Source organism: Phalaenopsis equestris, unplaced genomic scaffold, assembly GCF_001263595.1.
Source record: "Phalaenopsis equestris unplaced genomic scaffold, ASM126359v1 Scaffold000240, whole genome shotgun sequence".
Classification (NCBI taxonomy): Eukaryota; Viridiplantae; Streptophyta; class Magnoliopsida; order Asparagales; family Orchidaceae; genus Phalaenopsis; species Phalaenopsis equestris.
The window spans coordinates 859,808-882,315 of record NW_018164682.1 but is presented as its reverse complement, the minus strand read 5'-3'; the positions used below and the strand labels follow the sequence as shown (position 1 = coordinate 882,315).

The following is a 22,508-nucleotide window of genomic DNA, read 5'->3' as shown; positions in this document are numbered from 1 at the left end:
TATATATATGTAAATTAAAACGTCCTTCCGAAGCGGGTGACGGGACTTCACTTTCAACGACCGACAGCTTCTTACGGACAACTTTTGAACAAATCACCCACCAATTTTTAATTTTCCCCTTTTACTTTTAGCGTCGACACTCGTGCAAGCATTAAGATGGATCCTAAAAAAATCAAGGTCATCGTGAGCTGGATCGCACTGCAGTCATTCACCAAACTGAGGCTAGCCTCTTTCTACCAGAGATTCATCAGGAACTTCAGCACTATCACTGTCCCTCTGACAGGGCTTATGAAAAGAAAACAATTCAAATGGACAGTTGCAGCTCAGACCAGCTTCGACACACTGAAGAAGAACTTAACCAGTAGCTCCTTTTTTTGTTTACTTGAAAGAATTTTTAGTCTTATACTGATCCTTATTAGATTATTAAGGAGATCGAGTTCGCCCAGTAGCTCCTTTTGGAAATGCAAGCAGCAAATCATTTAATGATCCTGCCCTTATTCATCATTGTGTGCCAGATGAGTTACCTTTGGAGGCATGCTCTCGATATCATTTGGGGCATTTACATACATACCACACAATTCTTTTGTATGTACATATCTAACAGTACATATCTAACATCTAACACCTAAACATTCATATTTACATGCATACCACTCAAATCTTTAGCATCATATCAAAATTACCACCATCACTATCTTTTTAAAAGTGAAATACATCTTTTCATGCTTGAGATTTATGACACCAAGGTGTTTTAAGTGTAAATAACAAAATTTGGGTGTTAGATATGTAAATACGTAAGAATTGAATGGTATGCAAATTTTCCTAATCTTTATTATAAAAATTCTAAACTAAGCGGTTCCATTCAATTCAAAGGTTAGATGAATTATAAAATATATGTATACATTTGATTTGCACAGCTTGCACTTATTAGTGAGCTATTCTATGAGAGAGCATAGTTCTATAAGCATTATACAAAACTAATTCAAGGTAACTCATTGATAGTTGTGAAAGAGGCCTCACCTTCTAATTTAAAACTAGTATTCTTCATCGTCATTTTTTTTATCATGTCCATGGTCTACAATTTGTTAGATTTCAGTTGGAGTTTCTTTAATTGCAAAGCCTTTATGGAATCCATTTGAATTGGTTTCTTTTATTATTAGGGAATCTGGAATCCCTCCTCACGAAACTATTGATTTAAATTTAGATTTCTATTTTGACCCCATTGATGTAGGATGTCATAGAAAGGATTCTCTAATGTATATCTACAATGAGATGCACAAAATTGTGCAAATGCACTTAAATTTGTGGAGCACAAACTCTTAAATTAAACAACTATCAATTACTTTCAATTGAATCAAAATTATAAGGATTTCACATAGATTATGTATAAACTTTTTAATATAAATAATTGAAAGATTTACATATTTACCACTCAATACTTTTACATTTCTAACACCTAAACTTTACTTGTACAAACATGCCACTTCAAGATATTGAGAATGCAATGAAATTAGTGCAAGTATTTAAGCAACGATTACAAATAATGTGGGAGAATGGATGGAATTCTTTATTGGATGAAGTGTTTCATTTTTGTAATGTTTTTCAAATTAATGTTCCAGATATGAATTACATTTTCAAGGCTAGCCGTCGGTCAACATGTGTAAGATAACAAAATGACAAATTTACATTATTATCCTATTGAGTTACTTTATAATATGATCGATGTGCAACTTCAAGAGTTAAATAATTGTTTTTCCGAAGCAAATACTGAGCTACTTTTTTGTGTGGCATGTTTAAACAAAAATAATTTATTCTCTACTTTTAATAAAGCGAAATTCATTCATCATGTAGAATTATATTCATATAATTTTTCTACTATTGAGTTTACAGCACTTGAGCATCAACTATCCACTTATATTATTGATACGCGCAGTGTCATTGATTTCGCATCGCTAAATGGTACTGTTGACCATGCAAAACAGTTGTTGCTGCTACAATTGAAAGAGTATTCTATGTAATGAAGAATGTCAAAGATTGATTACGTGGTTGAATAGATGACGATTGGATTAATGACTGTCTTGTACTGTAGATTAAAAAAAAAATTGATTTGATTTCGAAAGAATTTTTTAATTTGATTTCGAAAGAAACTATTATGCATTATAATTAAAATATACAAATAGATTGAAAAGGGTGTAATATATTTCAATATATTAATAATAATTGAATACAAGAATTTATCTTGAATTATGTTATTTATTTTATTTATTTATATTTTATAATAAAATAAATCCCCCCCCCCCCATGAGGTTGGTTCCATCCCTCGGAGTAAGCCAACGGGTGCTCGCGAGCATAAGCCTGCACACTGATGAGCAAAGGTGCAAGTTTGTTGACGGAAGCGCATAGGTGTGTAGCAAGTGTGTTGGCGTGCACAGACATGCGGTCGTGCAGTCGCACGAGCTCATACTTAGCAACAACTACTAACACAATTCTAGTTTTTATCATTTATCAAATTTTCTTGATTTAATTAATCATAAAAATAAAAATATTGAACCATTTAATAGAAACTTGCATATATGTGTGTGTGTGTGTGTGTGTGTGTGTGTGTGTGTGTGTATTTCTTCAAGTAATATATAAATGGCATCGGCGGGCAGCTCTGCTAAGGTTTCGCCCGATGGTGATTCCCTGCGTTGATTTTTCGGCTTCACTCCACCGATTTCGTCGTGCCCGATGACGAATGGTTTCGCACCAATCGATTTCGTCGTATCCGACGACGAAGGGTTCTCTCCTTCGGCTTTCGCGCATGTCATCTCCTCTTCTTGACGCATTCACGCCATTGATTCGTCTTGCCCAACATTGAAGGGCTTCTGCCAAGCCTCTCTCGCACGATCAAAAATCTACCTGTCGAGCCTCTCTCGCAGTCTTGTTCGTCGTTTGCAGTTCTCGCATCCTCGGGTTACAGATTGAAGCGGAGCCGCTCCAAACTTAGATTGTATCTTGCCTTGTGGAGATCGCCTCAACGCTCCGTTCTTATGCCACTGCAATTGCCGGTGAAAATCCTACCCGTGCCCCTAATTCAGGTTTAGAGTCTGGTTTTGGTATCGGAAAGGTGGTGGTGATCACACTTTTATTAAAAAGCTTAGTAAATAAATGGGAAACCTGCTCTTTTTCTCTCTGAGGTTGAAACCAGTACTCTTGTGTCTTCTTGGTGTTTTGCTCTACTGAGGAAATTCCTTTATGGTCACCCTAAACTTGAGATCACTTGGAAAGATTTTAATGCTATGAAGTTATCGGGTAATTGGAATATTGGTTTACTTGACGGTCGGCATATACTTATTCAGTTATCTCGCGATGCAGATCATACTCATATTTATTCTCAAAAGGTAATCAACATTGACAACCGTTTTATAAAATACTAAAGTGGACAGTCGGCTTTGATCCAAAAGTGGAGTCCCCTATCATTCTTATTTGGATAAAGTTTCTGAGGTTAAAACTACACATGTTCAACTTTAAAATTCTCTACTCTTTAGCAATTGCTTACGATAAGTCACTTAATGTTGATAGTCCTACGTTTGCTGTCACCAGACCCTATATGGCTTATGTGTTAGTTGAGAGAGATATCACCCAATCAGCTCCGAATAAGGAATGGATTGGATCAACTCACAACAAGTATTGACAAAATGTTGAAATAGAACTACACCCTCCTTATTGCTCTCATTGTAATATGTTTGTATGTTTGGCCACAGTTCTACTATTTGTTATCGCTTGCATCCTCATTTAAAGCTGGATATTGCTAAATATAAGTAACATGTTCAAAAATCTATTCATACTGAATTAGGGGTAGACGTCTTGTCACCTACCATCTCTGTTGAGGTGCAACAAGACCCTCTTTCCAACACCAAATATGTCTCAACTCTTCTAACTGGCATTGTTCCTGATGGGAAATCTTCTAATGACCATCCTATTCAAACATTTGTTGTCTCAAATGAAGAACATCATACCCAAGTCGTTCCACCCCTGAATAATTTGGAATGACAAAATTAAGCGAAAAAGAGTCGCAAAGCATCATGACCACGCCACATATCGAAACAGAGCGGCGCGACCATGCCGCATTTGGCATGACCACGCCGACTTGGACAGACCAATGGCATGACCACGCAGTTGTCGGGCGTGACCACGCCATCCTAGGGTCCAATGGCAGGACCACACATGATTGGGCGTGACCACGCCAATGAGCGAGAAAACACTTTAGGAAGAAAATTTGATGACCCAAGCCGTGATTCTTGATATAAAAGTGATTTTTAGGGCTTCATGGAGGGAGTTTTGTATTCATGAGCTATTGTAGGCGGCTAGAAGTAAGATTTCGAGAGAAATTAGGGAGTTTTCCTCAAGGTCTTCTTCTTCCTTTGGTAGAAAACTTGTAAGGTTAGAGTTCTTGTATTTTGTGAGTTTTAAGAGATTTATATGAGAGGAAGAAGTGTTGCAACTGTGGAAAAAACAATTTCTTATAAGTTTTACATGTTTTGTTTCTTGCAATGAACCTGTATCATTTTCTATGCTATGGTTTTCTCGACAATGCGTGGCTAACTTCGTTCTTCGTGTCTCTATGATGTAGGGGGAGCGACTTTAATCGTGTTTTTTTCCGTAATAATTACCCGTTAGCATTTTCTTGTGCTTTCATGGCCAAAGTTGTTGGTTAACCTCTGAACTTAGTTTCGTGAAGCTATGACCTCTAACCATTATATAGTGAAAACGAATGATTAATGACAGAATTCCGAGAAGATAGGCATATATCAATGGAAATCTATAATCATCTTACGGGATCGGAACAGTTACGCAGAATTAGGGCTGTCAAAACGGCTCGTTGTTCGCGAACAGCTCGTGTCCGGCTCGTTAAGAAGCTCATGTTCGGCTCGTTCACTAAGTTAACGAGCCGAACACGAACAACACGAATAAATATTTGTTTGTTCGTGTTCGGCTTGTTTTGGCTCGAAATACTATTAATCAATTATATATATGTATATATATATATATATATATATATCAACCTTTTCTCTAGTGCTCGACGACAAACTTCCCGCACTCGACGACGACGACAAAGGGCTCTGCGTTCGTCGTCTTCCCTTTTGTGACATACGACGAAGGGCTTCGGCACTGTTTCCCTCTTCAAGCTCCTTTTTCGAGCAGCGATTTCATCTGGTCTGCGGTTCTTTCCTGCGTCTCTCTGCTCGCTTCTATTCGCAGAAGAGAACGTCTGTCTGCTCGCTTCCTGCCCGACTAAAGGTTTCCTGTTCGCCTGTTTGCTCGCTTCCTGCCCGCCAGACTATTTCTCTCCTGTCTTGTGAGGGAGATGGTCTCGACGCTCCGTTCCTATACAAATGCTCTTGACGGCGATTTTCCTGCTTGTGCCCCTCCTCCAAGTTTAACGTCTGGTTTTGCTATCGGTAAGTCCTACAATGTTCTAGAATCTTTCCATAAGGTTCTTGAAGGTAGAGGTGATCACACTTTTATTAAAAAGCTTGGAAAAAAATGGGAAGTCTGCACTTATTCTCACAGAGGTTGAAACCGGTACTCTCGCGTCCTCATGGCGTTTCTCTCTAGTGGGGAAATTCCTTTATGGTCACCCAAAACTGGAGATCATTAGGAAGGAGTATGATACTATGAAACTATTGGGCAGTTGGAACATTGGCCTACTTGACGGTAAACATATACTTATTCAGTTATCTCATGATGTTGATTACACTCGCATTTTCTCGCTATCAGCTATCAAGATTGACAATCATTTTATGAAAATTATGAAGTGGACTATAAGTGGACTGTTGGTTTTGATCCAAAAGCGGAGAAATTTCAAAATATAACTTGAAAAATCATCATACTTCTTTGATGGAATTAAAATTACACCGGGATTAAAATTACACCTGTTCAACATGAAAATCCTCTACTTTTTAGCAATTGCTTACGGTAAGTCTCTCAAGATGGATAGTCCTACATTTGCTGTCATAAACCCTCTGTTGTTTGTGTGTTAGTTGAGAGAGATATCACTCAACCAGCTCCGGATGAGATATGGATTGACACTACGCACAACGGGTATTAGCAAAAATTTGAAATGGAACCACATCCTTCTTATTGCACTCATTATAGTATATTTGGCCACAGCTCTACTACTTGCGATCGTTTGCATCCTCATCTAAAGACCGAATATCGCTAAAGAACAGCCACCTACTATCTCTGCTGAGAAGACGCAACCTGATCCTCTTCCCAACACTGCAGTTCCTGAAGAAAAATAACATACTACAGCTACAGATCGAGTTGTGATTATATCACCCACTGTTATTGAAGAAGACTCACTCACATGTCAAGACACACGAGAGTGCTCCTTTGATCCAATAACAGATCAGTCGGTACAACATGTAGTTGGTTCTAATGTCCAACAATCTGCACATCTCCAACACACATTAGACCAAGATCAGGTGAGTCAATCTTCGGAAGAGGAATGACAGGTTTATTCCAGAAGGAAGAAGAAGAATGGAGGCCCTCCAGCTCGGGAACATACTGGATGATACATTAGTTACTACTAGCAATGGCAATCATCTTACCCGCTTATTTTTCCTAGAACCAGAGGCAGAGGCAAAACCAAATTGGATTGCTCTCTAGCCACTGATACTATGTATGCATTTTTAAACCTTTTCTTTATGTCTCTAATGTACTTTTCAGTATTTTCTAGTTGTGGAACCACTTGTGGTTTTGTTATGAGCAGGGTGCCATATTTGGGCCCTCCATCACATTGTATCTGTATCTTTCTCTCCTCTAGTTTATATATAAGTTTTTTTGGGCTTTCATATATATATATATATATATATAAATATATATTTGATGAGTAGTATTTTAAAAAAGTTTAATTAACTACAAGGCTATAAAGATTTATAATCAATTAAAAGTATTAATTAAGAAAATAGAATAAAAATTATTAAATTAGATTCAAATGATGTTTTAAATCTTGCCCCAATCCTTAACATCTTATGGCTACGTGATTAAGGTTGTCAAAATGACTCTTTGTTCGTGAATGGCTCGTGTTCGGCTCGCTAAGCAAACGAGTCGAACACGAACACAGCTGAGCCTGGGCTTGCTCGTGTTCAGCTCATTTGCACTCCTACGCAGAATGTCATGAGCATTGAGCAAGTCTCAACGTCATGGATTATAGACCTCTTTTGTCCTAAAAATAGACATAAGGAATACTATATCTCCGATTTACAACTATCATGTAGGAGAATATTTTGGAAAATCATGATCATCATGATCCTGGAATCACAGAAAAGTGAGCCTCATAAATCTTGAAGGAACTCATAAAAGTTTTTTTGCTATTTTTTTTCTGTTGTATGCTAATTTCTCTGTTTGCTAGAGTCTTACAAATTAAAACCCCTTTTGCAAACTCGCAGAGCTAAGTAACTAAATTAGTAAAATAGAGCTTTTTCTGTTGAAACAAATTGCTAACTTTCCTTATGGGATTGATACGTGGACCTTAGACTGTATACTACTTACCACGTGCACTTGCATCGTACGGTCACTTCAAAATAAGTTTTGACGTGTCACAGACATAGCACTTAAATTCCTCCCCCTCCATGTTGGAAATGGGGTTTGATTTGTGTAGTATTGGAAAGGACAATTCCATAACATTCTTTTAGATTTAAGTGTCCTAATAACCTCAAAATTTAACGATCTTAGTCTCGTTTGATTTATAATTGAGATGCTCAATTTAACTATAAGCATGCCAAATTTTAAAATCATGACCTTTCAATTAATGTTTCAACTTAATTATAGCTCGTGTAAGCTCATGTTAGATTGTTTTTAGTGTTGTTCTTGTCTTGTCCAGATGTTCAGTTGACTATAAAATTGCAAAAATTAGAGTCTGGATGACAAGTTTGAATCTCACAATTACCCTAATATGCATTGAGTTTAGTGCCTGATCATGTAGTTTTTTTTTGTGACATCAATATTAAATGCGGTCTATAACTCAGGAACCTTAGTGTAAAATAACTCGTACATTTTCTTTTGACTGTCTTGCATCCTTATTAGAAATTTATTAAAATTGCTTTTTCTTTTCATTTATGATGCAATTCAGTATATGCGTCCGCATTAGAAAAACTTGTACCTTGATACAATTGTGATGTCAGTATATGTGTCAGCATTAGAAAAGCCTGTACCTTGATACATACTACATAAGAAATTATGTGATATGGAACTATTTATCATAATTATAAACAAAAGAGAAACAAGACATATCCATGATCAAGTTGGAAAGCTGTTTAAGATCTTGATGGGCATCTGAATCAAAAAACATGGAGTAAATGCTTAGACATATTAATTTTTTTGTGACATCAATATTAAATGTGGTCTATAACTCAGGAACCTTAGTGTAAAATAACTCGTACATTTTCTTTTGACAGTCTTGCATCCTTACTAGAAATTTATTAAAATTGCTTTTTCTTTTCATTTATGATGCAATTCAGTATATGCGTCCGCATTAGAAAAACTTGTACCTTGATACGTACTATATAAGAAATTGTGATGTCAGTATATGTGTCAGCATTAGAAAAGCCTGTACCTTGATACATACTACATAAGAAATTATGTGATATGGAACTATTTATCATAATTATAAACAAAAGAGAAACAAGACATATCCATGATCCAGTTGGAAAGCTCTTTAAGATCTTGCTGGGCATCTAAATCAAAAAAATAGTATATGCTTAGAAATATCATCCAAATGATGCATGGAACAAATACCAACATCAATACACGAGGAAAAATCCATGAAAGAAAATTTTATCTCCATGAGGTGATGCAACATTCACAAATACAAAACTACTTTACCTGGAATTGGATGGACACCCAACCATGCGTTTGGTGGCAACAAAGACTGAACGTTTTCAAAAGGATGTCCAGAAGCTTTTCGTTCTAAAACTTCACGAAAACCTTTGAAGTGATTAACGAACTTGTTAAAGCGCTTATTTACCCAAGGTCAAAATTTGCTTGCAACTAAGAAATAAAAGCAGGCAAAAAGGAATACCTTTTTTGAACTTGGGGCTTATCTTTTGAAGCAAACCAACTAGTGTGCTAGCCTCGTGTGCTGTTTTAGCTAGTTTTGGATCAAATATGTTTCCTGTGCTCGAATTCACATAGAAACCCTTAGTTGTACCGCTGATGCAAAGCTCGGTACCTTCCAGAATTTTAATGTCGACATATATCAAATCTCCAACTAACCTGAATTAAATAATAATAAAACTGGTAAACAATGGATATTTTTAAAAATAAGCAAAGGACAAAAGAATTGATCATGAGAACGAAGGAGAGTACGCTGGCTGTCAAATTTATTACTGACTGGTTTAATAAAAATACAACAAATGCATATTGCTAAATTTTAAAAAAAAAATGAAGGAGGATTAACATATATACCACATAATTCTTATGTACATGAATTTTAATACTTACCAATATAACACTCAAAACTCTAACATCACATCAAAAATATCAATAATATCACCTCAGCAACAGGAACAACGTATCTCAAAAAGCACATTTGCAGTGTAAGAAAATGGCGCTTCTTCGGATGACCATATAACTGCTCAGCTCGGAAAACGTCAGACTTATCTCAAATGTTGTAAGTGCTCCTCCTCTAAACTATTGTACACCAGGATGTCATCAAAATATAGAACCACAAATTTTCCAATGAAGGCTCGAAAAACCTGATTTATCAACCATATGAAAGTGGTAGGACATTGAACAAGCCAAAGGGCATGACTGTCCACCCATACAAGTTGTCTTCCATTCCTCCACTATCATCATCCTGATCTGATGATACCCACTGCGTAGATCACTCTTGGGGAAAAGACTGGCTCATTGCAACTAATCAAGTAAATCATCCAGTCAAAGAGAAGGAAATTTGTACTTAATTGTGATCTTGTTCACAGCCTTATTATCCATGCACATGCACCACGATCCATCTTTTTTGGGCATGATCAAAGCTGATACAGCACATGGACCGGTGCTCTTGCAAACTAGTCCTTGGGGGACCATCAAATCCTCGACATTCTTTTATAGCTTCTCATACTCTTACTGTTGCATTAGGTAGGTTGGTCGGTTGGAGACCATTAATCCTGTGATAAGGTCTCTGGCATATTGAATTTCTTATAAAGATGGTAATACAAGTGGCATAATATCCGTCAAAACATCTTAAAAGTCTGCTAGCATGGGTCTCGCTGCCTCAAGTACTGGCTCCCCATATCACTATCTTCTAGCATCACAAAGACCAATCTCACTGGGCCTACAAAAATGTAGCATGATAGCTACTACAAAAATGATTCCTCCTTCTCCTAACCTCCCAACTTTAAAGAAGACCGCTCGCAGCAAAGCGGGATATCCTCCCTATCTTTTTGGGTGGGAACATACATTGTTAACTTTGTTTCATATTCTAGCATGTCGCGTTTGCATGGAGCATTCATTGCATATTTGGACAATGACGCTATACCCAAGTGTTGACAAGTTGCAAAAGAGGATCACAAATAGAAAGCGACTATGCATGAAGAGCTTAGGGCTCTCGGTAAAGACTGAACATGGGAGATAGAGTCATTACCAGCGGAAAAAAAAAAGACAATTGGGTGCAAGTGGATCTTCTTAGTGAAGCAAACTCCAGAAAAGAAGTTGGAGCGATACAAAGCGCGTTGGTGGCAAAAGGGTACAGTCAGACATATGGTTATGATGAAATAGTTGCACTTGTAACAAACATAAACACAGTGAGAACATCGGTTTCTCTAGCAGTGAATGGTGACTGTAGGTTACACCAACTTGAAGTGAAGAATGCAATTCTTCATGGTGAGTTCTTGGAGGAGGTACATATGGAGATACCATCAGAATTCAATACAATCAAGTAGTGGGCAAGATATGTAAGCTCAAGAAGTCACTATACTGCTTGAAGGGATCTTCTCGAGCCCGGTTTGATAAGTTTAGAAAGGCTATGGTGGGCATGAGATATCAGCAAATCATACGGAGTTCTTTCGACAACATGAAATCGCACCACTATACTTGTTGTATATGTTGATGACATCATTGTCACCAATGATGATGAGGCAAAGATTATCCAACTAAATATAAGATTGGGAAATGAATTTGTAGTGAAGGATCTTGGACAACTAAACTACTTTCTTGGGATTTAAGTGACCCATGGACCTGAGGGAATGGATTTATCTCAAAAGAAATATGCCCTGGATCTCCTCACGAAAATAGGTTGTTACGGTGAAAACATTTAGTCTCTCCAACCGATCAGAAGATCAAGCTGAGTGCAGAGGTATGAGAACCGGTTAATCGTGAGATGTACCAAAGATAGGTGGGTTGTATGATTTATTTATGCCTCACTTGACCTGATATCTCTTTTGCAAAGAGCGAGGTGAACCGCTACAAGAATGATCCAAGGAAGAGACATGTATGTAGTGTCTCGGGTTATGAGATACCTGAAGAGTGCACTAGGGAAGATATTGATCTTCAAGAAACATTGAGGGATTTGTGATGCTGACTGGGCGAGTTGTGCATATGACAAAAGATCCACCTCAGGATACTGCATGTTTGTAGGAGTCAACTTGGTCGCTTGGAATAGCAAGAAATTCTATGGCAATGAGACCAACAGTCGAGGCAAAGTACAGGGCCATGACCTTAAGAGTTGTCGAGATGACGTAGCTGAGAGCCTTGTTGATCGAGCTCAAGGTAGAACAAGGAACTCAAATGAAATTGTGGTGTGACAACAAGTGAGCAATCATCATGCCAACAATTAGGTGCAACATGATAGAGCCAAATACGTGGAGATTGATAGTTTCATCATAAAGGAAAAGCTGAATAACAGGCTACTAAAGCAAAGTCATGTTGTAACAGGAGAGCAAGTGGATGACTGCCTCGCTAAAGGACTTAGTTCATTATATTTGTTTGGATTATGTGACAAGATGGGCTTGGTGGATATCATTTGCCCATTTTGAGAGGGAGTGTTGAGAATTGAACCTTATTTAACATTTTATTGGAAAAAAAGGGAATATCAAAGAAGTCTAGGGGTGTATTTGTAAAATATTGCATTACTCTATTTAAGCCCATGTTATGAATGTTCAAAGTAGGTTTTGAACAATTCATTCTTTTTAAAAGTTCCTTCTAAAATTGAAGAGGAATAATTATTTTTTTCCTTTTCACAAAAACTACATGGTATCAGAGATTTTGCCAAGAACGACTCTCATTATAGTAAACTTAGTGACGCCAATCGTCAAAGCTTCGGCTTTCTCTCACTCTCGACCAAACATTCTACTCTCAACCGAACACAACCAAAATTGCTATGAAGCTCCCTGCAAAGAACACGCGATCATGAGGACTCTTGCAAAGTGTTAATCACTACATGATAGCTCCTCGAATACGCTATGAAAGTGCAATCGAAGAGATAACTTCTCAAGATAGCCATTGCTTCTGTTTTTTCCATCACAGCCGAAAGCATGATTATGCTCCCATCACGATCGAACACGCAATCAAAGCTATTGTTAATGCATTTTTCCTCGAGGTAGCCACTAATTGTCCATTCTCCCTCGATGTAACCACTACTCATGTGTTTTCTCCCTCAATTCAAATGATGTCGTATAAGTCAACGATGATGACCTTAGTCCAAACCTATTAAATCTCCTATGCTTGCTCTAGTAATGTTGAAACCACTTCGCCTCACCCTATAGCCTCCCTCAAGCTTGTATCTATTGATTATTATTCCCATAATTCATACCCTTATCTCACAATTATAAAACTCAATAGGCACAACTATCTCAATTGAGCTCAATCCATAGAATTGACAATTGAGGCAAAATTGGGCAATTAACATGTGAAATTTCAAAACATGTTGTCGGTGACCAAATTTGGAAAAATAGCAGTCTGAAAACTATCTTATTATAGCTTGGCTCATCAACTCCATGAAACTTGTCATCGCAAAGTCTCACATAATTCTTCCCATTGTTGAAAATATTTGGGAGGCCATTCAAGATCTTTAAATAGAACTTGAGAATTCTTCCCAAATTTTTGAGTTGAAAACTCAATTTTGAAAATCCAAACAGAATAAATGTAATGTTAATACTTGTTACAATGAGTTAGTAACAATATGACAGGATTTTGATCAATGTTATGATAATGTTTGGGAGAATGTGAAGGACTATGCTCGCCATAAGAAAAAAATAAACCCATCAGACCAATATGATTTTAATTAGTCTTCATTGGAGTTTAGAAGAAGTCGGAGGTCGCATTCTCGATAGGAAACCATTGCCCTCTATGCGAGAAGTTTTTTTTTTTTTTTTTTTTTTTTTTGATTTATGTTAGATGTGAAGAATCAGAAAGAAAATTCATGTTGTGCAACACCAAACCTCCTTTTAACACTGAACATGAGACCTCGGCTCTTGTGTCAAAAAATGTTGATACTGACAAAGAATGGCGTGCAAATCATAATGCAAACATTGCAAAAAAAACATCATATGAATTAGAAATGTTGAAAGCTTTATAATAAACCTGCAAATTAAAAAATAACAACAAAACAAAAAGGCTGAGTTTAAGAAACCATGAAGCCTTCTACATACTTAAATGCAGTCGTTTTTACCAAGGAACAATTAAAGCACATATAAAAATTGTCTCACTATCCAAAATTATCTTCGACTCTGTCTCGCTTTTCAACACAAGGGTAACACTCTATGCATTGTTAGGTTTTATTTCTAATTCTATTCATCATTAAATAATTGATATATAACTAGTTACTCTAAATTATTCTCATTCTACAAACCATTTGTAGGGAATAAAAAAGTCAAATTTACTGATGACTCCCTCTCGGTAATTGTCGAGATAAAGACTGTCAGACTCGTCTGTTGTTAGCTCTTCGCAATGTGCTCCAAATATCCCAATTTATATTGCAACATGTTGTTCATTAATAAAATTGTCTTCGAAAATAGTTGATTTCTACCCTATTGTTGAGTTTATGGAATTTACCACTAGAATTATGATCGGCAATACTAAAGAAAAAAAATGGATTTAATTATTTTAAAGATGGACTTAACTCGAATAGATAATATCAAAGTACTTATTTAAATTTTATTTTTGTTTTCAAGGATAATGATATTATGTTATGTCAATAAAAATTATGTCAACCTAATTTTTAATATTTAAAATACTTATTTTTTAATTTTTTTAGAAAATAAATGTCATCATTTTAATGTAAGTTTGTCATTTTGTTAAACATCATTGTGCATCTTTTCCTCTCCAAGTTTACAAACCAACTACACTATTTACTCTGATTCATAATGATGTTTTGGGTTCTCATAATACAATTATTCTGAGAAAAATGCTATGAATTTTATATATGATCACAGATAAGTAAAATGGGTTAATTAAGGAAAGTAATTTGAAATAAAAACAACTTTCAAAAACTTTTTCACCATGTTACTGACACAACTTTAAAAATTATATAACTATTACGAAGTAAAAATAGCCAAGAATGTAATTCAAAAAGATTTTGGGCCAATTTTCTTTGAAAAAAGAATAGTTCATCAAAGTTTTTGTGTCAACACTCTACAACAAAATAGTATGGCTGAAAAAAAGTAAACACTTACTGAAAGTAACTCGGGCAGTATTGTTACTAAACATGTGTAAAATATCTTTGGAGCAAAATCAAGCTTAGTACTAAATTTTTCATGAATAGAACACCAAATAAGATTTTAACTCTGAAACACCTTGTCATGTTTTTCATAAAACATATCCAACAAATTGGTTCTCATCTTTTTGCTTTAAGGATATTTGGATGTATTGTATTTGTTCACATTTATAATCATAATCAAGAAAAACTTGAACTCCAAGCCAAAAAGAGTTTGTTAGTTATGCTCTCACCCAAAAATAATATAAATATTTTGATCATATTTCTAAAAAAATATTTGTTTTCATGAATGACATTTTTTTTTAATGACAACTCTTCTTTACGCCTCTTCTTCAATGAGGGGACAAAAATATAAATTTGATTACAATTTTCAAAATCCTTTTCAAATCATAGGAGAAAGTGGATCGAGTCATTAAGATATCAAAGATAATTTAAGTCTTCCTAAAGTGTCATCTCATGATATTCATTATCCTATAACAACTACAAAAAAAGAACTATGACATTGATAACATTTGATATTTTCTACTTGAGCCAGAGGAAAACTCAGAAAAAAAATAGTCTATGAATTATTTGTACTACCTAGAATCCGTGAAGTAATGTCCTCACTAAGCCTTTACTTTATTGCATGTTTAGTCCACTTTATTTTTAAGTTTTGCATCTTCTAGTCCTGAACTTGAGTCGAGTTCTAATCTTAAGTTTCATAATTCTAATGTTTTCATTGCTGCTTGTTAGAGGGTGAAGTCTTGCACTGAATGTCCATTGTCCTATGAAAATTTCTCGCCTATTTTTTATATTTTTACCTCACAATTATCTTATATGGAGATTTCTAATATTATGCAGGGTGCTTTAAAAGTTCTTAAGTGAAATGAGTTTGTCTTCGAGGAGATGAAAGCTCTTGAAAAAAATGACACATAAAAATTACTTCATCTACTTAGATAGAAGACAACTGTAGGGTGCAAATGGGTGCTTATATTCAAATATAATTATGACGGCTCTCTAGTATAGTATAAGGCTCAACTAGTTGCCAAAAGATTCGCTAAGACCTATGGTGGGATTTATTTAGTGACATCCGCCCAATCGCAAAAGAAAACTTCAAGAAAACTCTTTTGTCACTTGCAGCAAATCTTGACAGGGGCCTCTGACAGTTGAATATAAAAAAAACATTCCTCAATTGGGAATTAAAGGAAGAAGTGTGCATGAATGTAGCTCGAAGATTTAGTAAGAAGTTTGACACAAAGGTGTGTAAGCTAAAAAAATTCCTTATACTGATTGAAGCAATCATCGAAAGTGTGGTTTAAGAAATTTACTCTGTTTGTTAAGGGTCAAGTGTTAAGAGATCATACAATGTTCTTTAGACATTTAAAAGATGGGAAAATAGTCGTAATGATTGTTTATATAGACAATATAATTCTTATCGGATATGATATATGACATAAATCGTTTGAGAGACTTCTCTTTCATCAGCCTTTGAGACCAAGGATTTAGGATTTTTGAGATTTCTCCTTGGCATCAAGATTGCTCGATCGAAGAAAGGGATCCTTATTTCCCAACAGAAGTGTGTATTTGATCTTTTTTAAGAAAATTGAGGTGAGTGTAGGTCAGCAGACACTCCGGTTGATCTCAATTAGAAATTAGGAGATGGGAAGGAAGATGATCTAGTGAATACATTTTCGTACCAAAAATTGATGAGCAAGTTAATACATTTATCACATACACAACAAGATATTATTTTGACTTAGTCTGGTAAATCAATTTACGCATTTTTCCTATGAGAAACACCCTAAAGAAGTTAATAGGATTCTCAAATATCTAAAAAGCACACCAGATAAGGGCTTACTCTTTCAAAAAGCCACACAACAGGATATAGAAGCATACACTGATACAAAATAGGCGGGTTGAGTTATTGACAAGAGATCAACATATGAATATTATACTTTATCTAAGAAAATCTAATTATATGATGAAGTAAGAAACAAAATGTGTTTGTGAGGGATAGTGCCAAGACAAAATAAAGACTACGGCTAATGGAGTATGTGAAATGTTATGGTTGAAGGGAATTCTTGAACAGCCACATATCCCAATAAACATGTCAATGAGTAGTATTGTGATAACAAAGTTGTCATAAGTATTACAAAAATCCCAATGCAACATGATCGCACAAAACATGTGGAGATTGACAGGCACTTCATTCCCGAAATTTCTTTTTTTTTTTTTTTTTGGGAAAACTCAAGCTAAGAGTTCACGGCCATTCATAATTGTCAAGAGAATTAATGACAACACATACAAGATTGACTTGCCCAAGAACTATAACATTTATGCAACTTTTAATTTCGTTAATCTAATGGCGCGCTAAAAAGATTCAGGAGCTTACGGGGAATAAGCAAGCATCTCCTACCTAGAGAGAATTACGAGGGTGTCAATTTCTTGCAAACTACGGGAAGTGTTTCCACGTCCGCCTGGGACAGACATATGAAACAAAAAATCGAATGCAATTCTCTTTTATTTGGTCTCATCCATATATTCCAACCACTGATGGCTATGCCAACCCCTTAGGGTCTTAATTAACTTAATTAACATTAGTATTATGGTTAATTGCATCGAGAACTATATATTTCTTTGTTTTAGCTGGTTAAAATAGTTTTTTGGTTTTAATTTATACTAGTTTGACATTTCTTCTCAGATTTCTCTTCTTTGAGACAATGCAATTGTGCTCTTACAAGTGATGCATGTATCTTGTTAGAGCACATGTGGTGGATCCTTCTAACATTTGTACTGCTTCGTTTCTTGCTCTCGGGTCTAGTTTCCCTGCTGTCCTGCACATTACACAGCACTTGCTGCCTATTTCCCCTTATTTGTCGCTTTGGCAAATCAAATATTCAGCGCTTCTATGATCCTACACCATACCCAATACTTATTTTGATCCTATTACATCGTTTAGGTATTCTAGAAGGAAGTCAATAAGATTACTCCCTTCACATCGGGTAAAATCCTGTGCACAAAATTAACAAGTAATGCCTCCCTTTGTATGTTATGAATAATACAAAACCAATTATTTTCAACAGGGAAAAGAATAAATCACAGGGTCGTAAATAGAGAACTGCAAAACGTAAAATCAAAAGTTGAGAAGTAAAAGGCAGGTGACAAGTAACAAGGCAAAGATGGATCGCAGGGGAGATAAATAGAAGTTAAGCACCTTATCTAAAAAATCTGACTGTGGCAATTACCTGTTTCATCAAGAAGCTAATTCAATATTGCATAAATTTCTTACAATAGAAGCTACAAAAAGCGGACAGAATTAATAGAAAAACACTGAATTGCTAAGAACAAGGCAGAAAAGATGGGTTCTGACTAATAATATTAAGTTATAAAAACTTTTTTGAGTTCAAAAAAATAAATAAATAACATACACAATTATAACCATAAATCCTAAAGTTTAGAACCAAACCCAAGCGAACAATCGAACCACTAACAACCTTTAAATTCCAAAATTTTTAACAGTGTTGGATGATGAGCAATAATATTAGTTGAAGTAAAAAAATCAACAGTTTTGGTCCAACTAGTGAAATCACAAGTTGATTTTTAATGTAGTAAAAAATTTTAAACAGTCACAAATTCATAAATCATATCCTAATGTGTAGAACCCAGCTGAGTAATAAAGCCATAAATAACTTTTTAAATGACAAAAATAATTTTTAAAAATTTATTTTTTTTGAACGAATGATTTGAAAAGATGTCCAAGTTTCATAGTTGTTTTAATAAATGAACTGTTTGGATTCTGCTTTCGTAAAATAGCAAACCAAACTCATAACAGTACAGATTATAAGTCTAGTGATAGGAGATTAGTTTAAAGATGACGATAATCCAAAACTAATGGCCAATAAATCCAAGAGGGGTTGATTAAGAAGGAATTGTGCATTGTTAACAAATTAAAATGTTAATGTACCTTTTACAAGCTTCTCTTATGAAACAAAGTAGCCTAAATGAGAAAATACAATAAGCAAGCTAGAAAATAACAATAAATTTAGTTCATGGTGACCAAGCGCATAAGAAATCGTTTACTTTACACAAAATGAGCCGCAAGGAAAGCCTAAACTTCTGTGTCGGAGCAGTAGCAAAACAAGATAAAGATAGTAAAATATTAAGCAGCATTTACATACATACCACACAATTCCTATGTATTTACATATCTAACACCTAAACATTGCTTTCTACTTTTATACCACTCAAATCTTTCATATCACATCAAAAGTATTTTAACTTTTAAAAAGTGAAACACATTTCTCATGCAAACATAAGGTGGCATATATGTAAAAATTGACGTTCAGGTGTTAGATATGTAAATACAAAAGAATTGAGTGGTATGTATGTAAATCTTCAAAATATTAAAATTTGAATCCCTTCAAACAAGAAACCAATCTGAAGAGGGTAGTTTGCCTGACAGAACAGTTCAATATGTTCGTACCGTCTATAGCTCGGAGGAGGATTGAAAGAAGAAAAAGTAATGCTCTCTACACATTTAATATCCATAGGTGATGAGACCACAAAATTGCAGACAGAGCAAGAAACATCTTCCATGAATCCTAAAGCATCTAACTCTGGAGTATCCACTTTGACAGCATCTGCAGACCAAAGTAGCTTTAATTATAAAATAATAAAAAAATAACATATATAAAACCATTAATAAGTTGAAGCAAAAGCTAGGCAGGCATCCCATTCAACGCACTTCTTTACTCAAGAATCACAGTTGAAAGTATTAAAATGTGATATAAGAATATGCATCTTCATCAAAGGCAAGTATAAACCTGAAGACTTTTGTTGAGAATGTTCATGCTGCAAGGATAGTGATGTGGACAACGATGAATGATAATTGGAAAGAGAAATCAGATCTCGGGAACGACGAACATGAGATCTTATAGATCTATCATCATATAGAACTGCATAAATACTGACAAAAAATCAAACATTATCGGTTAATCATAATTATGCATGAGTCATAAATGAGAAAGCATACCTCCAAACATCTCTATGGAGCATCCACCAGTAGAAATGTCTGCAACTTCAGAGATTTTACTATAATCCCCTAACTGGTGAGGGGAGCCATCACTAGCGTGCAGGACTAAGTCATAGCAGGTATAGAAGCAAGTCTCTGGAGCATCAAGTAGAAACTGCCTGATGTCCATTACAGAATCTTCTGAGTTTAACTATACATTCAAACCCAAAGTTATGGTGGATAAAATTAGCAGCTCTTTAATGGAAAAGGCGACTAAAAAAAACAGGGGTACAAATAGAAGACATGACAAAAAACTCCACAAAGAAACTGCTGCGAGAGAAGGAAAAAAAGAAAAATAATAATCAATAATGTTAGCACTCAAATAAACCAAAAACACTCAGCTCTACATTCTCTTAATGGAAAAACAATGCTATCAGAGACAATACTAAAGAAGCTTGGGACAACCCTCTGTGCTCCCTGCTTCTGACTCTTTAAATACTCTTTAAATAATTAATAAGTAAATGTTTAGTATACAGCAACAACAACAACAAAGCCTTAATCCCACTACGTGGGGTCGGCTACATGAATCATTTCTCTCCATTGCGTCCTATTTAGTGTCATATTTAGTGTCAAATCTTCATTTAGCTCTACTAAATTAAGATCATTTATTACACAATAAGCATAAGCCCAAGTAACCTCTGTCTTTCTTAACATAAATCGAATCTAAAACATCTACTCTTCTAATCGGATAATCAGATGGTTTCTAATCGGATAATCAGATGGTCGACAATTAATGTGACCAAATCATCTAAGACGACTTTCTCTAATTTAGGGTTTAGGGTATAAAGAACAAAGTAAATTTTTAGTATAAAGTATAGAATTTAAAAACAGTTCACGTATAGACCATAAGAAATAATAAATAAATAAATGTTTAAGTATAAAGTATAAACTACAAAACTTTAAATTCAGTTCCCATATCTTGCAAAATCCTCCGAGTCTAGACTCCTCCCCTTTTGACTTTCATGCCGGCATTTAGCACAGGCTAGGGTCGAGGGAATGAGCAACCCCACCCCATGTGAAGATCAGCGACCTCGATGTCAAAGTTTCTTTACTTCTATAAACAAAGCTCGAGTGGCCACAATATGCTTTCTCTATTTATTTCTCCACGTTATGCCTGTTCTATGTTCGAAAAGTGTTCTATTTCTTCAATCATTTTTTTCTTCATACTTTCATCCAGCATATACTAGATAACATGGCCCAAGTTAGAAATGGGTGAAAACACTTAGGTTGTCAATTTAAGAAGCTATTCACATTCTTCTAGTCTCTTTGTTCCCTTTTTTAAATTCTTCTACAATTTTTTAATGATATAGCTAATTAAATTGTTATTTAGAAGGTTAAAAATTATGATTTGGTAACTTGAAATTTTATGTGTACGCTTCATTAATAAATATTGTTCTTTAAGTAGCTATCTTCTTATTTTCTTACAATTGTCTTGCCCTATCATGATTTATGAAATATTAAATAAGTTTTTACTGATTATGTTCGCATTCTTAAATATCATGATTGTTTGGTATCCTTATAATGTTAGAATATGTTGTGTAAATTCCATCAATTTGTACAAATAATGCATAAAGATGGAGAAACTATATTCTATTATTCCATCATATTAAAATTACAGCATTGTCCGTTATTATATGAGAAATGTCTAGGACAAACATAATTAAGGCTATTACAACTCGCCAAATATTAAAAAAACAAAAAAAGAAAGGCATACATTCTAATAAGAAACAGAATAAAAATGAATAAAATTGAAATAGGCTTCCACAAATTAATCACATGAGGCCCATATGACAGGCAATCTGGGCCAACTTTACAGGGACATAATTTCACGCTCCCCCACAAATTGGGTCATAAATTTTGTAAAGTTCCAGCATGGTATTCAAATCATTAAAGCTATCTAAAAGTAGGGATTTAGTGAAAACATATGTGACATGAAGATGTGTCGGAATGTAGATCAAGTGAACAATTCCATAATTGACCTTTTCAGAGATAAAATGCCTATAAATCTTAATGTGTTTGGTTTTGGCATGGTGCACAGAGTTCTTTCCAATACTAATGGCGGCTTGATTGACACGGGACATATTTATGGGATTGACTTTGGAGCATCTCAACTCATTCAGTAGCCTTTGGATCCACATTCCTTGACAAATTCAAAAAGAAATATTTCCACTCATACTCAGATAATGCATTACTACTAAAGACCAATATTTGTTTTTTACTTTTCCATGTGATAAGATTTCCCCATACATTTGAACAATACCCAAATGTGGATCTTCTGTCTAAGAGTTCTTCTCAGCTAGCATCAGTGTAAGCTTCTACTTTTTTGTTGTCTGATTTCTTAAACAATAACCCATCTACAAGGGTCTTCTTGAAAAACTTCAATATTTTGTAAATCATCTCAAAATATTTCTTCATTTAGACTATTCATATGATGACTCACAATGCTCACAAAGTAATAAATATCAAATCTAATATGATAGGTACTGAAGCGAGGCTGGTCCAGCTAAACCGGTCAGGGCTTAGCGGGATAGGGAAGATCAATCCGAGGTAGGAATTGCCACCCAAACCTTTCCCCCCTCCTTTTCATTTTCCGGCCAATCTATCCCTTATTAATATGTGTGTTTGTTGAGTCTACGGTTAAGCTCACAAAGTAAGCACTATCATATCTAATGTGACAGGTACTGACATGGGGCCGGTCCAACTAAATCGGTCAAGGCTTGGCGGGATAGGGACGGCCCATTAGAGGTGAGAATTGCCACCCAA

At 35.2% G+C, this 22,508-nt stretch overlaps 1 protein-coding gene across 3 annotated transcripts in view; it reads right to left on the bottom strand.

Moving 5' to 3' along the window:
* LOC110023996 (clustered mitochondria protein) overlaps positions 1-22,508 on the bottom strand; it is a 116,547-nt gene that overhangs the window by 80,423 nt on the left and 13,616 nt on the right. For all 3 annotated transcript variants that reach the window (XM_020723685.1, XM_020723686.1, XM_020723687.1), the window contains exons 4-8: positions 19,707-19,896; positions 19,498-19,629; positions 19,158-19,314; positions 9,065-9,258; positions 8,869-8,970 (exon numbers count right to left, since the gene is read on the bottom strand). In XM_020723685.1, coding sequence (XP_020579344.1) covers positions 8,869-8,970; positions 9,065-9,258; positions 19,158-19,314; positions 19,498-19,629; positions 19,707-19,896 — 775 coding nt within the window. The remainder of the gene's footprint in view (positions 1-8,868; positions 8,971-9,064; positions 9,259-19,157; positions 19,315-19,497; positions 19,630-19,706; positions 19,897-22,508) is intronic.